Raw genomic sequence first — 25962 nt, forward strand, 5'->3', positions numbered from 1 at the left:
GATAAAATAAATTTTAAAATACAGAAATAAAAAGTCATATGTTGTAAATGCAAATAATTAATATTCAGATAAATATCTAACCTTTACAGGGTGACTTGTCTAAAAACATTCTTATCTCAACTTCCTTAACTATAAACCTAGCACTTGTGCAAAGTATACATTAAGACTCCTGGATGAAACAGGGCGATCTGCAATTCAGTTCTTAGCGTGCTGTTCTTTCAAATAGGGAGGTTAAGTATCTCAGCTTAAGAGAGGCATTTAGTGGACAGTTCAACAAAACATGAGCAATATCTTCAGTGGCTGGAGCATCCCATATACATACATGGCCTCTCATGATATGGTAGGTTGTGGAAATTAATTCTCTAACGTTAAAAGTGAGACACAGCTTATTATGAAGCTTTATAGGAAGTGACCGCTAATTGTTTGAACATTTCGTTATATTTTGGACCACATTTGTGGTGGTCATAAGGTGGGTCACCATGTGACCAGACCTGGTTTTACGATGGTTTTTCTTTGCAGCGGTCATTAAATGAATACTGCAATCATTCATCAAACTCATTGTTTGGTGTAGGGCACCATACATGTGTAGGGCACTGCAGACAGCCATAAATGCAAGCCAGCTGCTGAGGGCCCAAAATTGCAGTCGTATGTGTGGTTGTCTTTGTGTGTGTCAGTGTGTGTACATCATAACTTCCAATCAGGATCGTAAGTCCCATTTTTGGGGTCTATCGTAATTTTGTTGTTATTGTTAGTTGCAAAGTTGTGTCCGCCCCATCACGACTCCATGGACAATGTTTGTCCTTCCTGTCCTCTACCATCCTCTGGAATCCATTTATGCTCATGCCTACTGCTTCAGTGACTCCATCCAGCCACCTAATTCTCTGCCGTCCCCTTCTTCTTTTGCCCTCCATCGTTCCCAGCATTAGGCTCTTCTCCAGGGAGTCCTTCCTTCTCATTAGGTGGCCAAGGTATTTGAGTTTCCTCTTCAGGATCTGGCCATCTAAAGAACAGTCAGGGTTGATCTCCTCTGGGACTGACCGGTTGGATTGCAGTCCAAGGGACTCGCAGGAGTCTTCTCCAGCACCAGAGTTTAAAGCCCTCCATTCTTTGGTGCTCAGCCGTCCAACTTTCACAGCCATTCATTGCAACTGGAAAAACCGTAGCCTTGACTAGACACACTTTTGTTGTCAGGGTGGTGTCTCTGCTTTTTAGAATGCTGTCTAGATTTGCCATAGCTTTCCTCCCTAGGAGCAAGCATCTTTTAATTTCTTGGCTGCAGTTCCCATCTGCGGTGAACTTGGAACCCAGGAAAATAAAATCTGTCACTACCTCCTTCATAACTTTAAACAGCCATAAGTCAAGGACTACCTATAATCTTCAAGGGCTCACCAGATGCATCGTGGTTTTTATTTTGAGATATTACTGAAATGATCTCATGTTCTGGCATTGTGCAATGACCGAATCTTCCTTAAGCAATGTGATTTATTTACCCACTATCACCATATGCAAAATACCACACATTGTTTGGAAACTATGCAGGTTGGCTAGTTATTATGGTTTATCTGCCTTGGCCATGATTGTCTTTGGGAATCTATGAAAAATGTGTAGAACGCCTTCTTCATTCTGTGATTACACGTTTCCCCCAAGCGATGGTGCGTGTCTACAATTGCCAGGATCTCTACACAATCTGAGCTCCACTTGTCTCAATCTACAGTAGACATGAACACTGATTCTGCAAAAGCTGTCGTCTTTTCTTTTTCTTTTTCTTTTTTCTCTTGGAAAGTTGTGCTAGAGGAAAGATACACACACCAGGCAGGTTGCATTTGAGTTTTGGCAAGGTGTCTTCCCTGAAATGGTCTGTTTAAGGAATGGAATTTCATTGCCAAAGTAGCTTTGAAGGTTACATAATGACGGAGCTGAGCTTAAAAATGAAGGAAAGTCTGAAGGTATGCATTTGTGGGCTGAGGTTGTGCCAGCCATCTGACAAGAAGCAGAACAGCCAAGACACTCTGCTGGCATTTAATGTGCCTGCTTGGTTCATCACCTCCTTCCAAAGATCAGTGGATTCTCTTCTCTTCTCTTCCCTTCTCCCTTCTCTCTCCTTTCTCCTCTCTTCTCCTCTCTCCTCTCTTCTCTTCTCTTCCCTTCTCCCTTCTCTCTCCTTTCTCCTCTCTTCTCCTCTCTCCTCTCTTCTCTTCTCTTCTCTTCCCTTCTCCCTTCTCTCTCCTTTCTCCTCTCTTCTCCCCTCTTCTCTTCCCTTCCCTTCTCCCTTCTCTCTCCTCTCTCCCCTCTTCTCCTCTCTCCCCTCCCCTCTTCTCTTCCCTTTTCCCTTCTCTCTCCCTCTTCTCCTCTCTCCTCTCTTCTCTTCCCTTCTCCCTTCTCTCTCCTTTCTCCCCTCTTCTCCTCTCTCCCCTCTCCTCTTCCCTTCTCCCTTCTCTCTCCCTCTTCTCCTCTCTCCTCTCTTCTCTTCCCTTCTCCCTTCTCTCTCCTTTCTCCTCTCTTCTCCCCTCTTCTCTTCCCTTCCCTTCTCCCTTCTCTCTCCTCTCTCCCCTCTTCTCCTCTCTCCCCTCCCCTCTTCTCTTCCCTTTTCCCTTCTCTCTCTCTCCTTTCTCCTCTCTTCTCCCCTCTTCTCTTCCCTTCTCCCTTCTCTCTCCTTTCTCCCCTCTTCTCCTCTCTCCCCTCTCCTCTTCCCTTCTCCCTTCTCTCTCCCTCTTCTCCTCTCTCCTCTCTTCTCTTCTCTTCCCTTCTCCCTTCTCTCTCCGTTCTCCTCTCTTCTCCCCTCTTCTCTTCCCTTCCCTTCTCCCTTCTCTCTCCTCTCTCCCCTCTTCTCCTCTCTCCCCTCCCCTCTTCTCTTCCCTTTTCCCTTCTCTCTCCCTCTTCTCCTCTCTCCTCTCTTCTCTTCCCTTCTCCCTTCTCTCTCCTTTCTCCCCTCTTCTCCTCTCTCCCCTCTCCTCTCCCCTTCTCCCTCCTTTCTCCTCTCTTCTCTTCTCTTCCCTTCTCCCTTCTCTCTCCTTTCTCCTCTCTTCTCCCCTCTTCTCTTCCCTTCCCTTCTCCCTTCTCTCTCCTCTCTCCCCTCTTCTCCTCTCTCCCCTCCCCTCTTCTCTTCCCTTTTCCCTTCTCTCTCCCTCTTCTCCTCTCTCCTCTCTTCTCTTCCCTTCTCCCTTCTCTCTCCTTTCTCCCCTCTTCTCCTCTCTCCCCTCTCCTCTCCCCTTCTCCCTCCTTTCTCCTCTCTTCTCTTCTCTTCCCTTCTCCCTTCTCTCTCCTTTCTCCTCTCTTCTCCCCTCTTCTCTTCCCTTCCCTTCTCCCTTCTCTCTCCTCTCTCCCCTCTTCTCCTCTCTCCCCTCCCCTCTTCTCTTCCCTTTTCCCTTCTCTCTCCCTCTTCTCCTCTCTCCTCTCTTCTCTTCCCTTCTCCCTTCTCTCTCCTTTCTCCCCTCTTCTCCTCTCTCCCCTCTCCTCTTCCCTTCTCCCTTCTCTCTCCCTCTTCTCCTCTCTCCTCTCTTCTCTTCTCTTCCCTTCTCCCTTCTCTCTCCTTTCTCCTCTCTTCTCCCCTCTTCTCTTCCCTTCCCTTCTCCCTTCTCTCTCCTCTCTCCCCTCTTCTCCTCTCTCCCCTCCCCTCTTCTCTTCCCTTTTCCCTTCTCTCTCCCTCTTCTCCTCTCTCCTCTCTTCTCTTCTCTTCTCCCTTCTCTCTCCTTTCTACCGTCTACTCCTCTCTACCCTCTACTCTTCCCTTATCCATTCTCTCCCCTCTCCTCTCCCCTTCTCCCTCATTTCTCCTCTCTTATCTTCTCTTCCCTTCTCCCTTCTCTCTCCGTTCTCCTCTCTTCTCCCCTCTTCTCTTCCCTTCCCCTTCTCCCTTCTCTCTCCTCTCTCCCCTCTTCTCCTCTCTCCCCTCCCCTCTTCTCTTCCCTTTTCCCTTCTCTCTCCCTCTTCTCCTCTCTCCTCTCTTCTCTTCCCTTCTCCCTTCTCTCTCCTTTCTCCCCTCTTCTCCCCTCTTCTCTTCCCTTCTCCCTTCTCTCTCCTTTCTCCCCTCTTCTCCTCTCTCCCCTCTCCTCTTCCCTTCTCCCTTCTCTCTCCCTCTTCTCCTCTCTCCTCTCTTCTCTTCTCTTCCCTTCTCCCTTCTCTCTCCTTTCTCCTCTCTTCTCCTCTCTTCTCTCTTCTCTTCCCTTCTCCCTTCTCTCTCCCTCTTCTCCTCTCTCCTCTCTTCTCTTCCCTTCCCTTCTCCCTTCTCACTCCTTTCTCCTCTCTTCTCCTCTTTCATTCACACTTCATTCATACTTGGCCAATGAAGTATTCTAGTCTGTTCTGTTCCGTTCCATTCCACTTGGTTTCGTTCCACCCCACTCCACTCTACACTCTACTTTCTACTTTACTCTCTACTCTCTTCTCCTCTCATCTTCCTTCTCTCCTCTTTTCTCCATTTCTTCCTACTTTTCCCCTCCCCTCCCCTCTCCTCTCTTCTCTTCCTCTCCGGAAAGATGTTAGGGGTAGGAGAGATTGGCATTACACATCTCTAACAAGATCACCATAGGCAAGGTAACCGCAGACAGAGCCCCAGAGCAAAATTTTAGCATTGAAATGCAGAAAAGCTAGCTTTTATCCCATTCATCCTTGAAGGAAGCTCGTTAAACAGTCTGTAGGCTGTAGCCATCTGCCTTGGGACATTTCTGTCTTGTTGTGACTTGAATTGGTTCTCCGGCTTCCTGCTGAAACTTCCTTCCAGCCACGCTGCCTCAGATCCAGCCAAGCACGGAAAGTTCAGTATCTAACGCTTAATATCCTGTGGGAGGGATAGAATGAGCATTCTGTCTTTCCGGCTATGGAATCTCCAAGCGGATCTTGCTTTTTAAATGAGCAAACTTGGCTTTCAGACTGAGGATGCTTCCACCCAAAACCTTAGTGACACTTCTGTTTTGCTTAAGGTCTCTTAGCTCCTAGTCCCAGCCTTCTCCACCTCTTTGTGGAACCTGAACCCCCATATTGCCTAAGTGTTTGAAAAAGCAGAAGGGTGCCTCAACAGATCACAGAACAACCGAACAGCAGAATAACAGAGTTGGAAGGGATCTTGGAGGTCTTCTAGTCCAACCCTCTGCTATACCATTTCAGACAAATGATTGTCCAACGTCTTCTTAAAAACCTCCAGTGGCAAGTCGTCCCATTGATGAATTATACTCCTTGTCAAGAAATTCCTCCTAATTTCTAGGTTGCGTCTCTCCTTGATTAGTTTCCACGCATTGCTTCTTGTTCTACCTTCAGGTACTTTGGATAATAATTTGACCCCCTCTTCTTTGTGACAGCACCTCAAATATTGGAACACTGTTATCATGTACGTATACAAGTACACATAGAGCCCAACCACAAATAATGGCCAATGGGTGGCCGTGAGTCAATGCCCCCCCCATTGTATGCTGGTATGTCAATCAGGGTTTTCTCAGAATGTCAAAGGTAGGCGGCAGAGAGAGTGACCACCTCAAACTGAAAAGTTAGAGCATGGACCTCATGGAAGGAATGTGGAGAAAAACACTGGACAACCCTTTGCCAATCTAGGTGTATTTCAACTCCTAAGAATTCTCCAGATCAATACAATCTCTACTGGGAACTGAAGTCCAATCATTCCTCCCCCACCAATCAGTGGAGAGGACTTTGGGTAAAGAAGATCATCTCTCTGATGTCTGGGCTTTGATGATTCTCCCTTTCAGATGTCTCCTTCCTCTTCCTCCACTTCCTCGCACACTCCACAGGGGTGGCAGTGGTGGGATTCACTTACCTTCCCTACCGGTTCACAAAAGGGAGCGTGCGTGTGTGCTCACTTAACTCACACGCACTGCATCAGTGCATGTGCACCTCCTCCTGCACAGTGATCGCATGTTACGTCGGAACGGGTGGGCAGAGCCTCCCGCAGCCGCCACTTATGGTTCGCCTGAAGTGGAGAGGACAGCTGAACACCACCTCTGAGGGCTGGGCTTCAAATGTTTCAGCAACTGGTTCTCTGCTCCGTTGCTGGATGGGCCTGGCCATGGTGGGCGTGACCTAGTCGGCCTCCTGAACCATGCTGGGGGATGTGTGTGTGTCACGTTTTCGCTTTCCCCATGTTCAGGAGGCTTTCCCTGAGCCTCCGGGAGGGCAAAATTCCTACCCCAGGCTCCAGAGGCCTTCCAGGAGGACCATTCCCCCCCCCCCATGAGCCACCGTGTGGGCCCTGCATTAACCTCACATCCAAAACGGGCCGCATGGAGACTCCTGGATGGAGTGAGGTGGGCGGGGCCAGCCCGGGGTGGGGTTTGGAGGTTCTCCGAACCAGCCATAATGTTAGCTACGGGTTCTCCCTGAACCCGGGCGAATCCATAGCAGCCACCCCTGGTTTGGGGTTCATTTCTCTTTGTTCCCCTCATTACATTTATGAAATGGCAGTAAATATTTATTCATCTCTTTTCTTGGAGAGCTTTCTTTCAAGAAGCTGAGCACAGATGCTGTTAAAGATGACTTTCCATAATGCAGGTCCTACCTGTTGCCTGTTCTGAGAAAAGGGTGCTTCCCTTTTTCAGATGTATTTGAACAAAGGTTGGAGAGTCGAGTCCCGGGATAAAAGGTTCGAGTCACTACGTGGCCTCTTTCAATGAATGTTGGCATGTGGAACATACCTATGGTCTATTACGGTTCCATCATAATTTAAAACAATTCCTTTGCATTGCTGAGGAAGCACACAGACAATCCCATCTTGAACTGAACTGGCTGGAGACATACAGTCAGCTGATGTCCAGCTCAGAAAACACGAGCCAAGCAAATGTCAACAAAAACGTTTGGAGTCCTGCCTTGCTACTGGGTGTGTGATACATAAAAAGGTCTCTCTGGAGGCAGATGTGAGTAGAATAGCTTACACAGATTAGAGCTACAAGCAGGATGTTCTGCAGAGAAAATAACAACTCCTGGAGTTCATCACTACTGCCTTATACCAAAGCTTCTTCTTTTTTTTAAAAAAAAATCCACTGCGAGTTAGAATGTAGTGCAGATTAAATTTCAAAATTAAGATTGTTTTGGTAACCTCAGGTCCGTTTGGTTCTTTTAGAAGATTCAAGGCTTAAAGCCTAGATACATGGATATACTTGTCAAACGAGTCACAGCTTACAGTACGCAGATGCCATGCTTGATGAAATGAAGGGTCTGTTTGGTGAATGCAAGGCTCTGTCTTCAGGAGACTTATCAGGAGTTGAAAAGGAGTTTGAAAACAAGAGTCAAAAGCAACAGCACCTTCCCACGCTTGGTCTCACGACTCGTTCTTTGATATTGGATGATCTGCAGAGCCACAATTTGCACTCTTGTGTTGTGAACAGCTGCCTCCCCTACTGTTCTGTGCAAATGTCAAATTGCGTATTTGATTTAGAAACCAGCAAAAGGTATGGTCCTAATACTGTCGGTGGCAAACATACCATGTTTTTCAGAGTATAAGACGCTCCGAAGTATAAGGCACGCCTAGATTTGGGGGAGGGAAAAACAGGGGAAAAATATCTTCCTCTGCCTCCCAGCAATTTGCCTCCTTGCAACAAACAGGAGATACAATATACACTGTTTGTAGTGTTATATTTCAGACTATACTTGTTATACTGTTAAAATGTGCTTTCTGGAAGTATAGTTATTCTCTGCTATTTAAAAGAATAGCACTTTTTAAAACAATAGCACTGGGCCTCTTCAGATCAAGCATTTATTTTAAAAAGCTTCTTCATTTTGTTAAGTTGTCTAGAACAATAATAAAGCAGTCTTTAAAAAATAAGTCTAATAATTTGAAGATTCTATAGGCATTTATAGTTGTTGACTTACCTTCTTGCAGTAAACAGCCTGATTAGCACAAGAAAAAAAAATCTGCCTCCCAGTAATTTGCCATGTGGAGCAAACAGCTAGTTTCACTTTCAATTTCTCCTGATCATCAGCTGTTTCAGGCTGCAGGGATTGCTATAGCTTATTGAAACTTCCACAAGCCCCCCCACTTTGCTGCAAGGAGGTAAATTGCTGGGAGGCAGAGGCCAAATGGTGGGGGCTGGTGGGTGGGTGGGTCTACATGTATAAGACACACCCAAATTTTCACCCTCTTTTAGGGAGGAAAAAGGTGTGTCTTATACTCCAAAAAATACAGCTGTTAAAAGAAGGAATCTCCAATGACTCAAAAGGCTGGCATCATCACTACAATTAAACTATTATGTAACTTGATGGTTGTTGTCTGTACGAGTGGCATATGTCTCTTTTAAACACATGCAGATCCTTGCATACCATTAAATAATCTGTACAATACATTGTTGGAAGTGGTTTAATTTTCAGAAGAACATTGATTATAGAATAACAGAGTTCGAAGGGAACCCTGGAGGTCTTCTAGTCCAACCCGCTGCTTAATCAGGAAACCCTATCCCAGTGATGGCAAACCTTTTCAGCACCGAGTGCTGAAACCAGAATGCATGTGCATGTGGGCCAGCTGGTTTTGGGGTTTCTGGAGTGCGCATGTGTGTCGGCCAGCTGGTCTTCGGATTTCCATCGCTCTGACATACGCAAAGGAATCACGCTCCAAAAAAGCAGAATTTCCAGTTCCTGGTGTCCATGCACACACGACAATCAGCTGGCCGGCATGTATGCACACACCGGTTTTTGGACTGCTGCATGCGCAAAGGACAGCTGACCGTCGCATGCAAATGCGTACCAGAAACCCAGAAGACAAAAAGGCAAGGCCATGGGTGCTGGACAGTGGTGGGATTCAAATAATTTAACAACTGGTTCTCTGCCCTAATGAACGGCTGGGTAGGTGTGGCTCAGTGGTCATGTGACTGGGTGGCCGTGGCCAACTCAACATCACTCACGTCAATGGGCGCTTCGCCTTAGCAGTTACAATGTAATAAGGGTTAACGGGAGAGGCAGTTTCTGTAAGCAGAGCAATAAAGATGAGGCTAGAAACAACACCAGAATGTTTCCTTCCTGCCTTCCTTACAGGATTAGCCCTGTAAAGTGGAAAAAAAGATAAAATGAGATTTCTTCCAACAACCGGTTCTCCGAACTGCTTAGGAAGTTAATAACCGGTTCTCCCGAATAGGTGCGGACTGGCTGAATCCCACCACTGGTGCTGGGTGACATGGTTTCATGTTGTTGTTAATTTTTTTAAAAGCTGCCATTTCTTTCCAAGTGATGTCAGGAAGTACTTTTACTGACTTCCATTATGGACTTTTTTTGAAAAGGAGTGTTAGCAAAGTCAAGCTCTCCCCCAGCCTTTTCTTTCCAGATCAGATAGGACTGGAGAGAAATGTCATCACTCTGGTGTAAAATAAAATCATATTCCTATGAGGTCAACAGCCTTTATCTCTCCCTCTTCCTTTCTCCTTCCTCTCCAGGAATTGATAGTTGGGGTTGTTGGCACTGGAAGTGTCAGCTGATTATGTCAGGAGGTGAACCAAGATGTAGAACTGTCTCTGTAAATGGAGATATGTCTAAACTGGGAGGTTTGCAGCTGTATCAGGACAATATTCATGCATTCTGGATAATTCCAAGGCCAACTTATCTCAAGGAAAGAATCCAGCTATACTTGGCCAACCCAATGGACATGCAGCTTCATCCAGAAATGAATTTCAGGAACAGCGAATCCGGATTCACTTAATAACCTTGCTACCAACTTAACAAATGCAATGATTCATTTAACAGCCATGGCAAGAAAAGTTGTAAAATGGGGCAAAACTCACTTAACAAACCTTTCACTTAGCGACAAAAACATTGGGCTCAATTGTGGTCATAACTCGAGGATTACTTTTGTTGTGGGAATGCAGCTTTTATAGAAAACTAGCCGATAACCGGGCATTGCCCGGGTATTTATTTATAGGGAGGAAATGTCCGGACCAAACATAATTTCTAATGTTGGATTTTCCCCCTTACCAAAGGAGCCCCCTTGTGGAGTAATGTGAAGCTGTTACCCTGGTAACTCCACTGTACTGTATGGTAGAAGCCATTTTACGGCACGACAGTAGAAGCCATTTGAAGTAACAACAGGCTGTATCATAACAGAACATGCCCCTTGATGGATGTTAGTGCTATCTTACCTCCACAGTATTTGTCTCCAGAGAGTAAGTCATCTATGTACCAAGTTTGGTTGAGAATTGCTCAAGGCATTCCAGAGTTATGGAGACTTGTATTATTTTTTTCATGCTCAGAGAAGGTTGCCTTGTGGTTCAGAATTCTGCCCATCAAACTCTAAAAGGTAGATTTGAATCATAACTGAAAGCATTAAGCAGGGAAGTGAGTTTTGGTTCCCACTTACATTTGAAGTGGCAAAATTAGCAGGCAGTGGTAGCTCCCCTCATCTCCAGCAGGTTAAGTGGCTGAGATTTTTTTGGGGGGGGATATGGATATTAACACATCAAAGCTGAATAAACATTTAAGTTGAGGTTTGGCTTCCTGTGCTTTGGCTTGTTTCATAATTGAAGGGTCATTGTGTCATTCCCCATTCCCGATGTTTATTAACTCTCCCTGTTAGGTTTGGAGAAGGAATGAGAGTGATTGCTTTAATGGGATAATGAATGTCTTGCTGTGCAAAACGCAGATGTAAAAATGAGAGGCTGTTTTCTGTTAAGTCTTTGCTAATCTGCCTGGTTCTGTATTGGACCCTTGAGAGACAGGACTAACTGGAGTTAGTACTCTTCATGAATACTACAAGCACTTTCTTTAAATGGCACCAAGAAAACTGGACTTTTTGATTTTTCTTTGAAGGCGTTTCGTTTCTCATCCAAGAACTGAGAATCTCCATAAGTAAGGTAAAAGTTCCCCTCAGACATATGTGCTAGTTGTTCCCGACTCTAGGGGGCGGTGTTCATCTCCATTTCAAAGCCAAAGAAGCAGCACTATCCAAAGACATCTCCGTGGTCATGTGGCCGGCATGACTAAACGCCAAAGGCACATGGAACCCTGTTACCTTCCCACTAAAGGTGGTCCCTATTTTTCTACTTGCATTTTTTTTACCTGCAAATGGTTAGGTGGGCAGAAGCTGGGACAAGTAATGGGAGCTCACACTCTAATGCGCTACTAGGGATTCGAACTGCTGAACCACGGATCTTTCTGATCAACAAGCTTAATGTCTTAGCCACTGAGCTGCCACAACCCTTTTTAATCTCCATAGACATTTACATGAAGAAAAGAATTGATGATGTCACACGCATGTTATTCTTAGGTGATTTTAATTACTTAACTGATTGGTTGATTGACTGCCTGGCTGTTATTTATTTATTTATTTAGAAAATTTATAGTCATTTTCAGTGACTTTAGGTGGCTTACAAACAATAAATTGAATTAAGCTACTACCTCCAACTCTTCCAAGCATAATTGCTTTCTTCAGCAACATGGCACAAAGTAAGTGAGATGCAGTTTTGTGAATTTTGCCTTCCAATGACATGTCTGACGTTATGAGCTCCGGTACATGTTTATTAGAAGCCTTTCCTGTCCAAGGAATACGCAGGAGCCTTCTCCAGCAGCATAGCTAAATGAGTCCATTTTCTTTCTGTCTTGCTTTTTTAAGGTTTCACAACCAGAGGTAACTTACAAGGGACACAACAGAGCGGACTAACCTATATTTGGTTGCCAAATTGATGTCTTTGCTTTTCCATATTTATCTGGACACGGAACCAATGATTGGTTCTAAACTGAGAAAAGTGTCAGGCAAGACTGCCTACTGTCACCCTGCCTATTTAACTTATACGCAGAGCACATCATGAGAAAGGCAGAGCTAGATGAATCAAAAGTTGGAATTAAGATTGCTGGGAGAAATATCAACAACCTCAGATATGCAGATGATATCACTCTAATGGCAGAAAGTAAAGAGGAACTAAAGAGCCTCTTGATGTGAGGGAAGAAGGAGAGTGCAAAAGTTGGCTTGAAACTCAACATTAAGAAAACTAAGATCATGGTATCCGGCCCTCTCAATTCCTGGCAAATAGATGGGGCAGAAATGGAGGTATGGACAGATCTTATTTTCCTGGGCTCCAAGATCACCGCAGATGGGGACTGCAGCCAAGAAATTAAAAGATGCTTGCTCCTGGGGATGAAAGCTATGGCAAATCTAGACAGCATACTAAAAAGCAGAGACATCACCCTGCCAACAGAAGTGCATATAGTCAAGGCTATGGTTTTCTCAGTTGCAATGTATGGCTGTGAAGGTTGGACCATAAGAAAGGCTGAGCACCAAAGAATGGAGGCCTTTGAACTATGGTGCTGGAGAAGACTCCTATGAGTCCCTTGGACTGCAAGGCGATCAAACCAGTCAGTCCTAGAGGAGATCAACCCTGACTGCTCTTTAGAAGGCCAGATCCTGAAGATGAAACTCAACTACTTAATGGCCACCTAATGAGAAGGAAGGACTCCCTGGAGAAGAGCCTAATGCTGGGAACGATGGAGGGGCAAAGAAGAAGGGGACGACAGAGAAGGAGGCGGCTGGATGGAGTCACTGAAGCAGTAGGCATGAGCTTAAATGGACTCTGGAGGATGGTAGAGGATAGGAAGGCCTGGAGGAACATTGTCCATGGGGTGGCGATGGGTCAGACACAACTTTGCAACTAATAACAAGAACAACAATATTGCATTTGGAATGCTACTAAGTATTAAAAGATCAGTCCCATCTGTTTTTCCATGGATTACCTCCTACTAAGCCTGAGATTCTATCTAAGCTTCTGACACCAAAGGTATGGGGGAAGACTGGTGGATAGCATTGTTTAGTTCAAAAATACAAAATGAATGAACTAAGTCAGAGGCATTCATTTAACCCCATTTAAACATGGGTTTCTAAGGTAGAAGACCAACTTAAACCACAGAGAGCTTGGATCAAATATTCGCTCTGTTTGCCAAGTTCATGGTTCCATGAAACTTGGAAAACCCATGGATCTCCAGACTTCCAAACATGGATCTCTAGAGGCCAAGCTAAACATAAATGTTCAACATGTCATTATCTCTCTCTCTCTCCTAGTTTCTTCTTCCTTTTAAGTAGCAGCGGCTCAGAGGGAAGGGTGCAGCTTGCTATTTATAATGAAATGTTCTGGACAAATTCAGTATTATGGGGTTGCTCTCTAGGATGTTTTATAACTCCTATGGGTTCTGGATAGAGTTTTTGTTTAAAAGAATCCAAATAGAAAATTTCCTGCTCTATGACATTATTGCAATGGGAAGAATAATTCTTTCTGGCATCCATATGCAAGCTCGGCTGAATTTGTGCAAATCCAAACCATTTCCAATAAGCAAAGCCCTGCAACCTCGTGATGGGTATCAGTTCTTTTCCATGATAAACTGTCTTGTACATAATTTTTTCCTTCTCAGTGGAGCCTTCCCCAGCTGTTAGTACATCATTCTCATTTTCTGTACCTGCCCTCGGATTTGTGTCACTTATTTCTTTCCTTGTCCAATAGATATTTGCTTTTCGGGCAGAATACTTTTGACTTTGGTAGCTGTCACCACTTTAGCAATAGCACTTAGCTTTATATACTGCTTCATAGTGCTTTACAGCCCTCTCTAAGCGGTTTGCTGAGTCAGCCGCTTAATCTGGATCCTCATTTTACCCACCTCGGAAGGTTGGAAGGATGAGTCAACCTTGAGCCTGGTGGGATTTGAACTGCCAAACTGCTGGCAGCCAGTGATCAGCAGAAGTAGACTGCAGTACTGCACTCTAACTGCGGCATCACCATGGCTCAAGCTTGCAGGAGTCCCTGTTCTCATTCCGTTCTCAAATCACCTGGGGAGAGTTAAGGTGTCTACGCAACCCAACTGTGCATGGAAAAGAGGATCGATCAATATAGTCACTAGGAGTCAACAACAAGTCAGTGGCACATCATCAATCAATCAACCTGAAATCAGGAAAACCAAAGTGTGTCTCAGGTGAGCATGAGCACCTCGCTATGCTTCTGGATTGAAAGCAGAGGTGCTATTCAGCAGATTCTGACCACCTCTGGAGAACCAATAGCGGAAATTTTGTGTAGTTCAAAGAACCGGTAAATACCACCTTTGACAGGCCATGCCCCCATCTATTCTCTGCCTCCCGAGTTCCAGCTGATTGGGAGGAAATGGAGATTTTACAGTATCCTTCCTTGGAGTGGGGATGGAATGATTTTGCAGTATCCTTCCCCTGGAGTGTGGAGGGAAATGGTGATTTTGCAGTATCCTTCCCCTGGAGTGGGGAGGGAATGGAGATTTGCAGTATCCTTCCCTGGAGTGGGGAGGGAATGGGGATTTTCTGCCCCCCCTTATATATATAGGGGTCCACCATATGTAGGGCTATGGTGAGTAATGGGTGGTATACCCTTACCTTCCCTACCAGTTTGCAAATGTGAGTGCATTCACTTTTGGCAAAAAAAAAAAGGCCTAAATGGGATGCCATAGAGCTGGATGTGAGTGGGGGAAGCCTCCCATGATTTCTACTACCGGTTCAGGCAATGTGGTCTGGACCGGTAGAGTACCACCTCTGGTGAGTAAGGTAGCCCCATGCTGTCCTACCATCACAGATAATAGTGGCTCTTTAAGAGAAACAGGGGCACACAGTTACAACTGCTCATCTTTTTTATTTTATTTCATTAACACATGCTCAGGCACTTGTGCCCAATATGAATGAAAAAATGTGGTGTGGAAGGGTGGATGCTTGCAATTACATTTCTTTTTCTTTCTTTTCTTTCTCATCTTTCTTTCTTTCTTTCTCTCTTTTTCTCCCTCCCTCCCTCCCTCCCTCCAGGAATGGTGGCATGATTTGAGGGGTGTGTGTGGAATTAGAGTTAAAACCACACTGTATGGAAAGTGCCCTGGGGTTTTAAAACTTCATTTAAAACCAAAAACAATGAATTGGTTCATTAATGGAGGTCGGAGGGAATGGGGGTAAAAGGGGCAAAAAGTAAATGGTGAGCATCCTGTAGTAATCAACTCAAGATATGTATAGTAAAGAGCTTTCGTTGGTAAAATAAGAAATGTAATGCCATTATGAATGAGGCACTGTGGTTCTGGCATAGGAAAAAAAGGAGCAATATCTTATCCTGTTTCCTCAAATATAAGACCGCCCTGGATAATAAGCCCAATCGGTCTTTTGAGGACATGCGCTAAAATAAGCCCTCCCCTGAAAATATTGCAACACAGCAGCCATGAGGTAACCTCGCTCACCGTCTCCTGTACCTCAAAAATAATAAGATGTGGTTGTGTCTTTAAGTATGAATGATTTGAGGTAAAAGCATGTTCAAATAATTGTAGTCAAATGAGAATTGTGGTACATCGATAGTAAGATAAACAAAGATTTTTGATTTAAAGTGTATAATCTAATATGAACTAAAAATAATGACTGTGGAAGAAATGCACAAAAGTTATCTGTAACCAATTGATACGCTTTCTACAAGATGTAATGAAGGATGATTCTTTTTTGTGTTTTTGTTCAATTAAAATAAAAAACTTTTTGATAATAATAATACTAATAATAATAAGTCCTCCCTGAAAATAAGGCCAAGCACTTATTTCAGGTGTCAAAGGAAAATAAGACCCTGTCTTATTTCAGAGAAACACAGTATTTTTTGAGATAGACTTTTATATAGTCAAAGCCAAGATTTACCTGCAATTTTTGGATTTGTCTATACTATTGCAGTGTTTTTCACGTCATCATATCGCTCTGCTGAATTTCATCAGGAATTCTGCTGTACCTATCTCCAGATGCTGTAGGAAACACCTGATAGTTAGATGAATGGATTCTGTGGGATTTATTGATAAAAACCTTGTGTGAGCTTTTCCATACTCTGCCTAGTCCAGTCCCTGAATCACTAAAATGCAGATGTTTTCCTATAGCGTAGAGTAACTGTGAAGGCCATTTGCATCCCACTGTGGATCTGAAATTGCCAACTGCTGTTCAGCATTACTGAAACCTGTCAGAGAGAGGCCTCTGCTTTGGATTTGGCTTACTAATTAGGAGTGTGTTGCTAATAGTGAGAGGATTTTCTAACCATCTCTTTGCTTTTGGGGCGGGTGGGTGAAGAGAGGATAAAATAGCTCCATTCTTTCTATTATGTCAATTAAAACCAGCCTAAGTTGGTGCCTTATATGAAAATCCCCCCAAAACTCTACACATCGTACTTTCTTAAAACAGAGGGTAAAGTATGTGATGGATGTCACCACGAAAGAGTATGATTTAGCATCTTGTAAGTATAACAGAATAGTGAGATGCGATAGCTCAATGGCTAAGACGCTGAGCTTGTCAATCACAAGGTTGGCAGTTCAGCGGTTCAAATCCCTAGCGCCGCATAATGGAGTGAGCTCCCATTACTTGTCCCAGCTTCTGTCAACCTAACAGTTTGAAAGCATGTAAAAATGCAAAAATAGAAAAAATAGGAACCATCTTTGGTGGGAAGGTAACAGTGTTCCATGCACCTTCGGCGTTTAGTCATGCCAGCCACATGACCACAGAGATGATTTTAGAATGTAGATGTCAGAGTTCCAAGTAACACCCCCAATGAAAGAAGACTCTGAGACTTGAGGTTCCTCAAAGTTCCGTTTATTAGAGATGTCATATTGGCACATCTGGGAAAACTCGAATCTGAAAGTTTCCAGGTTTTCCCCACCCAATTGAAAGTTCAAGTCCCTGACCAGCACCCCCATGTCCATCACATGGCCCAATCAGGCACCGCCCAAAACTGGAGATGTCTCACAGTCACGCCATTGCAGAGCAAGGTGGCCTTGACTCTGAGTAAGGAATGTTGTTTTGACTAACGTATTTTTTGGAGTGTAAGACGCACCAGAAATATAAGACACACCAAAATTTTGAAGAGGCAAATTAAAAAAAAGTTTTTGCACTCTGCAGGCCTCCCAAAACAGCTCGTTTTTCATGAAAACAGGCCTATTTTGTCAAAAAAGGCATGCATAGCCTTTAGGAGGCTTGTAGAGTACTCCTGGGGGCTGAGGGCCTCAAAAACGAGCAAAAAAACGGTCCTTTTTGTTTTAAAAAAGGGCATGTCTAGCCTTTAGGAAGCTTATAGAGTGCTGCTAGGGGCTGTGGGGCAAAAGCGAGCAACATACAGCCCCTTTTCTGCTCAGTTCTGCCCTCCCCAGCCCCCAGGAGCACTCTGGAAGCCTCCTTAAGGCTCTGCACAGCCATTTTGGGTAAAGGGGGTGGGGTTTCGGGAGGCAAAAATGCTGTATTCGGTGTATAAGACGCATCCAGATTTGCGCCCTCTTTTTTGCGGGAAAAAAGGCGCGTCTTATACTCCGAAAATATGGCATATATCTCCCATATTCCACATAATCTCCCCTCTCAGTTTCCCTCAGCATTAAATGTTGCAGACCTAAAGGCCAAATCAAAAGATGGCTTCCAGGTTTGACAGTAGAACATAGAATGATAGAGTTAGAAAGGAATTGGACGTCTTCTAGTCCAACCCTCCTGCTCGAGCAGGAGACCCTGTACCATTTCAGACAAATGGCTGTCCAGTCTCTTCTTGAAAGCCTCCAGTGATGGAGCATCCCCAACTTTTGAGGGCAAGCAGTTCCATTGGTTGATTGCTCACGCTGTTAGGAAACCTCTCCTTAGTTCGAGGTTGCTTCTCTCCTTGCTTAGTTTGCAAACCTTGTTTCTTGTTTTGCCTTCAGGTGCTTCGGAAAATAATTTGACTCCCTCGTCTTTGTAGGAGCCCCTCAAATATTGAAACGCTGCTACCACATCTCCCCTTGTCCTTCTTTTCATTAGACTAGACATGCCCAATGCCTGTAACCATTCTTCATATGCTTTTATATTAAAAAAAAACTTTAAAAACTCAGACAAAGCTATTAAAGTTTAGGGCAATACATGAGTATATGTATTTTTAGAAGGATAGTAGCAACAGCATGTTTGCAATTGTGCTGTTGCTACTATCCTTCTAAAAATACAGTCACTATATTTGGAATAAAGAGTCTTGGGCATCATTGGGAGTTAATTCCAGGGGGAGTCAAAATATGGAACAGTTTCCCCTTTTTTTCTGAACCTAAGCATCCATGCGATACAATTTCTCATTAAAAAAATAACCTGGACACTTTCCCATGATCAACAAAAGGATATCTGCCCTTTATTGCCTTCTTTGGGGGGAAAAATGATGGTGGGAAGAGAAAACAGCTCTTAAATAGTTGCTTCAACTGTTTTACTCCCCTTCTGAATAAGAACTGGTCCCCAGGCCACCTCTGTTGTGGGAGCAACATTTCTTACAAATAAATAGATCCCTTGTCTTTCGGGAGGAAAGGGGAAAAAAAGGATTTTTGAAAGACCCAAATAAAGTCCTAATTAAAATCGAAATGCTGCCTTTGGGTTGGTCTTGTCTTTTGCATGGAATTGCATGTATGCCTTGGGGTGTGTGTGCTGGGAATTACTTTTAGATGCCGCCTTTTGCTGCACAGAATCACCCTAGGAAACTCTTCGAAAGTGGACCAAGAGAGAACATGAAAGTAAGAGAGGAAGGTTAATTTTGTTGTACAAAATTTAGAGTCCGAGTCCGAGACATTTCTTCATAGACTAGAAAGGAGAAGCTGAAAGCTTGTGTGTGCTATTGTACTCGTTTGTTAATAAGTGTATCATTCAACTTTGTTTTTTTTTTAAATTTCTCCAAAGGGATCTAGTTATGTTGCAGCTTCTTTAGTTATGACAGTAGTGGGCTTCCCGAAGTCTTTGCATGAATCTTTATCTATATAAAATTCTGTGTGTGTGTGTGTGTGTGTGTTGCACCTCAAGCAATTTTAACCAACGAATTAGATTGCCATAAGCCAAAAATAGAAAATGCTAAAAGTAGTAACACCAATAACTAATATCTTCCTTATCAATCTCATCTGTTTGGGCTCTACAGCCCATTTAAAAAGAAAAAAAAATAGAGATATTCAGAGAAGATAAGCTAAGGCGGATCTAAATGTCCTGCGAATTGTCTGAAAGTATTGTATTATAAATAGAATAGAATAGAATTCTTTATTGGCCAAGTGTGATTGGACACAAGGAGTTTGTCTTTGGTGCAGCAGATGCTCTCAGTGTACATAAAAAAGAAAAGATACATTCATCAAGAATCATAAGGTACAACACTTAATGATACTCATAGGGTACATATAAGCAATCAGGAAACAATCAATATCAATGTAAATCGTAAGGATGCAATCAACAAAGTTACAGTCCTGCAGTCATAAGTGGGAGGAGATGGGTGATAGGAGCGATGAGAAGACTAATAGTAATAGTAACGCAGCCTTAGTGAATAGTTCGATAGTGCCAAGGGAATTATTTGGTTAGCAGAAAAAAACTGTTCTTGTGTCTAGTTGTCTTGGTGTGCAGTGCTCTATAGCAGTGTTTCTCAACCTTGACCACTTGAAGATGTCTGGACTTCAACTCCCAGAATTCCCCAGCCAGCGAATGCTGGCTGGGGAATTCTGGGAGTTGGAGTCCAGACATCTTCAAGTAGCCAAGGTTGAGAAACACTGCTCTATAGCATTGTTTTGAGGATAGGAGTTGAAACAATTAAAATTTAAAAATGCAAACTGTTTACAGGTGGTCTTTGACTTCAATTGGTAACCATTCAAACTTAACAACAGCACTGAAAAAATGTTATTTATGATCTAATTTCAGACTCACAACCGTTGCAATATCCCCATATTCACAAGATCAACATTTGGACACTTGGCAACTGACTCGTACTTATGATAATTGCTGTGTCCCAGGGACTCATGCTCTCCGTTTGCGACTTTCTGACAAGCAAAGTCAATGCTTCCTCGGTACACCCACGTTACACCTATCCTCCGCGAGCTGCACTGGCTACCGATCGGTCTCCAGATACGCTTCAAAGTGCTAATCGTAACTTATAAAGCCCTTCATGGTATTGGACCTGGGTACTTGAGAGACCGCCTGCTGCCAATTACCTCCCAAAGACCCGTTAGATCGCACAGGGTTGGCCTCCTCCGGGTTCCGTCTACCAGCCAATGCCATCTGGCTACCACCCGGGGAAGGGCCTTCTCTGTAGCAGCTCCGGCCCTTTGGAATGAACTCCCCGCGGAGATTCGGACCCTCACCTCTCTCCAGGCCTTCTGGAAAGCCGTCAAAACCTGGCTGTGCCGGCAGGCCTGGGGTTGATGAGTTCCCCTCCCCTCTCGACTTGTATGGCTGTGTGATTTTCGTGTATTTTAATTACGTGTATTGTGTTTGTATCCCCTTTTCCCCTTTTGAGTTGTTCGCTGCCCTGAGTCCCTCCCGGAGAAGGGCGGCATACAAATAAACTAAATCTTAAATCTTAAATTGGGAAAGCCAGATTCACTTAACAATTGTGTTACTAACTTAACGACTGCCGTGTTTCACTTAACACTGCGGCAAGAAAGGTTGTGAAATGGAGCAAACCTCACTTAACAAACGTTTCACTTAGCAGCAGAACTGTTGGGCTCCATTGTGGTTGGGAGTTGAGGATCACCTGTGCTATACTGACCTTGATGGAGCCTGTTCTTATTTTCTCCAGGCATTGCTTACCTTGGGGGAATCTGCAGCTTGAAGAGGAAGTGTGTCCTTGCAGAAGACAACGGACTCAACCTGGCCTTCACCATTGCTCACGAACTGGGACACAAGTAAGAGCCAACGCTACCATTTGCAGTATTGCTTGAGTCGGTACTAGCATTAGAGACCTTGGTACAGTGTCAGGGTTCCAAGTAATAGATCCATCGCTAGCAAAAACTACAAGGCAGGTAGATTCCTCAAAGAATATTATGAGCTGTGGTGACACAGTGATGTTCTGATCAAGGTTTCCCAAACTCTTGGCCCTGACAAATTAATTGACTGTGAATTCTGCTCATTTACATCCAGCAAAGTCTTTCAAGGGAGGATTTACAGTCACAGACCTTATCTGGCTTGGAGAGCTTGGAGGGCCGATATCTGCAAAACGTGGCAAGGAGTCTCGGAGAGGCACAAACCAATTAAGCGAACTAATTGCCTCCTGCAAACTCCACTCCCCTTTCGCTCCTCTTTTATGTCCTCTGGGAGGGGCCATTCATTTTTTGGCCTTACTCCCAAGTCGACCCCTGTTCTTTAGCTGTTCCCTTCGTCTGGCAACTCTGCGCATGTGCACACTGGGAACAGGCTCCAGCTGTTCGTCTGCCTCACTGATGTCTGACTCTGAAGGTAGCTGATAACTGTCAGATGGCCCTGGCCCCCTCTCTGCCTCTGACACAGAGCCCTCATCAGAGCCTTCCCCAGACTCCAGGACTGGCCCAGGTTCCTCCCCAACCTCCTCATTGTCCCATTCTGCTGCCAGCTCTGCTGGCCACTGGTGGGCCACAACATTATTATGGCCACAGCAAACAACAAGCTGGCAGGCTGCCATTTTGTAATTTATGATGAATGTGATATATGTGTCCCAGGGTAATGCTGCCAATTTGGGTCGTTCAACAGGACCAGAGGTTGTGCTGGAGCCTATCCTTGGTGAACTTCTCTCTCTACCAAAATGTGGGCTTCTTCTATGTATCGTGTTTATAGGGTGCCTGGTTGGGTGTAGCTTCGTATTGGTTGATTGGGTTGCAGATGGCCGGTGATTGGCTGTGGTTTCCTTCTTCTGCCACGTCCTTTTTTTTTCTTTTTAAATTTCATTTCAAATAAATGACATTTATTTGTTGCCCATCTTGCATCCAATGACTCTGGGTGTCTTTCCCATAAGAATATTTAAAGGAAATAAATAAACCACCAATTATAAAATAATGCAGCAGATAAAATCTTGAACCCTCCTTTGCTTATTCCCACTTTTTAGCAAGGTGAAGACTGGGGACATCTTGAACATTTTCTTTTTAGGGGAAACGTTTTAAATGATGCCACAAGAGTTTCCGTAAGAGAAGTAAGGTTTCTTAAAAGGGGTTTTATGTTTATGCTTAATGGATACTCTGTGAATCATTCATAAAGAAGTCTTCATTTTGGGGGTAATTGATGGGTGTCGGTTACTCTTTTTAGCATTCAAAATAGCTGTTTGGAGTAGAGGATGGATGTTGATTCTGGAAGCAATGATTAGTCATTGAGAATTTTGGAACCAAATATGAAAATAATAGCATCCCCAAATACAAAAATCCAAGGACGCTGATTATAGAGCTAGCCTGATTATTATAAATTATATTTTTGTTTTCCTAGATGTGGATTCAATGATTCCAAGCACAAAAATAAGAACTGGTGATTGTAGGTGCCTTGATGCTTTGGGTAGATGAATCAGTTAGTCGGTATTTATTCATTATATTTTGAAGCCACCTGATTCCCCCAAAAAATTCTGGGTGGCTTTTTATGAGAGACCTACAGTAACCTTCTCAATTTTTGCTGGAGATTTGCAGGGAGGCCCAAGAAATAATTAGTGTCCCACCATGATCTGAGAAGATGAAAAGAAATACTGAGTTTTTCCGTCTTTGTCACCAAAAGATACCTGAGCCAAACCAGGGGTTGTTTGAACAGAAGTGAATGATGAGAAGCATATGCCAAGCTGTTGAATCTGTTTTCACCCTTAATAACACACTAATCTTTGGGCTGCCAAAGTGGGGAAACCATTGTTTAACGATGAAAGGAAATGATGCTTGCTCATTAGATTAGATTCCCCGGCTTTTGAGGACATTCTTATTTATATTGCAAACATTTGTTTTTCGTTCTCTGGGGTTCCCTGAAGAATTCCATTGAAATTTAAGCATGGACATCCCTCCTGCAATTTAATCTGCTACTTCTGGCCTGTTCTTCCCGGTTCTTCTTTTCTGCTCATGTAGAATCAGAAGTGAATAATTTTCTAGTTTGTAGTAGATATGCCCCTCCTTTCTATTTTAGTCAATCACTTAGAACTGAGGATAAATTTCCTGGCAGTTAGACAATTAATCAGTGGAACAACTTGCTTCCAGAAGTTGTAAATGCTCTAACACTGGAAGTTTTTAAGATATTGGATAGCATTTATCTGAAGTGGTGTAGGGTTTACTGCCTAAGCAGGGGGTTGGACCAGAAGACCTCCAAGGGCCTTTCCAACTCTGTTATTCTATTCTAATCCTTCCTTTTGTTTGTCTAAAAATTGTATTAAGACATATGAAGATTATATTTAAAAGTAAAGGTAAAGGTTCCCTTCGCACATATGTGCTAGTCATTCCCAACTCTAGGGGGTGGTGTTCATCTCTGTTTCAAAGCTAAAGAGCCAGCACTATCTGAAGACGTCTCCATGGTCATGTGGCCAGCATGACTAACTCCGAAAGTGCACAGAGTGTTGTTATCTCCCCAACAAAGGTGGTCCCTATTTTTCTACTTGCATTTTACATGCTTTCGAACTGCTAGGTTGGCAGAAGCTGGGACAAGTAACGGGAGCTCACTCCGTTATGCAGCACTAGGGATTCAAACCATCGAACTGCCGACCTTTCTGATCAACAAGCTCAGTGTCTTAGCCACTGAGCCACTGCATCCCTATATTTAAAGGAGAAGACCCATTAATATAGAATAACAATAGCACTTAGACTTATATACTGCTTCACAATGTGGTTTACAGAGTCAGCCTATGACCCCAACAATCTGGCTCCCTCATTTTACTGACCTTGGAAGGATAGAAGGCTGAGTCACTTCTGGCACCGATTCGTCACTGCCTGAGTAGATGATCTTGATGACTGTTTAGGGAATTTGTTTCTGGATGTTTGGTCTTGCTCAAAACTGTAGGAACACAGAGCAAGCTTGAGCAAAACCGGTCTCCAGCACTTAGAAGGCCTGGACCAAATTACATCCCCCAAGACGACCTCGCTGCAGAAGATGGAGATGATAGACGTGGGCATCCAAGCTTGGTCTTCCCAATTCCCCAAACAGGAAGTCAAACAAAACTGCAATTATCCAGATGTGTGACGCACAGAGACTTGCCTATAATGCACATTACAAGCTGTTATGCTTCACAAGGGATCCTGCAACAGCCCTGGATAATTGAGAAGGAGAGTCCATTATCCCAGCCACAACAAACAAACAAACTGGAAGGCCTCCATTTCTTCTATTTAGGTTTCATCATGGTTTTCCTCAGCTCAGGCTGAAACACGGACGGTAAGCCAAAGAACAGCGTAGGTCAGAAGGAGGCCGATGTATATATGGAATGCCATCATGACAATCAATAGCAGTAGACTTATATACCGCTTCATAGACCTTTCAGGCCTCTCTAAGCGGTTTACAGAGAGTCAGCATATTGCCCCCAACAATCTGGGTCCTCATTTTACCCACCTCGGAAGGATGGAAGGCTGAGTCAACCCTGAGCCGGTGAGATTTGAACCGCTGAACTGCTGATCTAGCAGTAGCCTGCAGTGCTGCATTTAACCACTGCGCCACCTTGGCTCTTCAAGGGATTGTTGGTTTCTTGTTTCGTTCTTTTGTTTTCTCCGGGGGATTATTATGGATGACAGTTCATGCTCACAGGTGGCCTTTCTTGCATTTGAAACAAAAACTAAATAAACCCTCTGATCACTCTAATTTCAACATGGGTGACATGCAGCTGTCCTTACTGTGATGTGATAGTCGCAGTTGTCCTTTGAAATATCCCTTTTTCTGTTTTGTGGAACTGAGAGCATCTGCACCAAAGACAAATTCCTTGTGTGTCCAATCACACTTGGCCAATAAAGAATTCTATTCTATTTCCGATTTATATGCCAAGTTAGACAGTTAAAATCCATATGTATGCTGTCAGCTTAGAAAATCTATTTTAGATTTTCTAAATAGCACCCATTTAGCACCCATTGAAGGAATCTCTTCTTCTGTCCCTTGAACTTGCTATATTGTTCCTTCTGTGATTTTTGGATTCAGTCTCTGCTGGTTATCGATTACATAATGCATGACCCTTGTTGCATTAAAAGCAAAAGTCAAGAACACCTTCTTAATGTTGTCATTTCATCATGGGTGAGATGCAGCTCTCCTTCCTGATGTGCCCAGTCACAGGTATAGTTTGAGCATTCCCCAAAGCTAAGTTTTGTTCTACTCCAAGATTTATTGAATGAATCCCAACCAGCTAGATTAGAACAATCTGGTTAATTTTTCCATGACACTTGATAAGACATGGTAGTGCTACCTAAGATGCTCGCCCCAAGCCAGAAACGGAGACCTCAGGGATGGTGGAAAGATGCTGCATAAAATGGAGAGTAGGAACTTGTTGTTGTTGCTGCAAAGTCGTGTCCGACCCATCGTGGCCCTATGGACAATCTTTCTCCAGGCCTTCCTGTCCTCTACCCTCCTCTGGAGTCCATTTAAGCTCACGCCAACTGCATTGGTGACTCCATCCAGCCACCTCATTCTCTGTCGTCCCTTTCTTCTTTTGCCCTCCATCTTTCCAAGCATGAGGCTCTTCTCCAGTGAGTCCTTCCTTCTCATTAGGTGGCAAAAATATTGGAGCTTCATCTTCAGGATCTGGCCTTCTAAACAGCAGTCAGGGTTGATGTCCTCTAGGACTGACCGGTTGGATTGCCTTGCAGTCCAAGGGACTTGCAGGAGTCTTCTCCAGCACCATAGTTCAAGGACCTCAAGTAGGAACTTACAAGAACTCAAAAGAAGCAATTGCTGAAAAATGACACTAATGAAATATGGTTCTCTTGTCTATTTAAGATGTTCTCACCTCTCTCTCTATTCAAGAACTTCCCCAAATTTTGGCACAATTTGGAGGCAACTCCAAGGTTGTACACAAGTTTTTGAGCTGTGGGCTGCAGATTTTATGTATGTTCTCCTTTCAAGCTATAGGTGATGGGAACGAGAGAAAATAGGGATCTTTATGGAAAATATGGGAATATTCTGTTCTGTCAAATGTCAGCATATTGTCCCCAACAATCTGAGTCTTCATTTTACCCACCTCAGAAGGATGGAAGCTGAGTCAACCTTGAGCTTGTGAAAATCGAACTGCTGGCAGTGAGCAGACCTAGCCTGCATAATGCATTCTAACCACCATGGTTCCTAAAGTGAATTGACAAGAATAATGTCTTGGTGTCTCAGTTTTTAGTAAAGCTTACATTGCCTACAAG

At 43.9% G+C, this 25962-nt stretch overlaps 1 protein-coding gene across 2 annotated transcripts in view; it reads left to right on the top strand.

Annotated features, from left to right (window-relative positions):
* ADAMTS17 (ADAM metallopeptidase with thrombospondin type 1 motif 17) overlaps nucleotides 1–25962 on the top strand; it is a 156640-nt gene that overhangs the window by 54091 nt on the left and 76587 nt on the right. For both annotated transcript variants that reach the window (XM_032233271.1, XM_032233272.1), the window contains exon 8: nucleotides 20457–20562. In XM_032233271.1, the coding sequence (XP_032089162.1) occupies nucleotides 20457–20562 (106 nt within the window). The remainder of the gene's footprint in view (nucleotides 1–20456; nucleotides 20563–25962) is intronic.

Source organism: Thamnophis elegans, chromosome 16 (genome assembly GCF_009769535.1).
Source record: "Thamnophis elegans isolate rThaEle1 chromosome 16, rThaEle1.pri, whole genome shotgun sequence".
In the NCBI taxonomy this organism is placed as follows: Eukaryota; Metazoa; Chordata; class Lepidosauria; order Squamata; family Colubridae; genus Thamnophis; species Thamnophis elegans.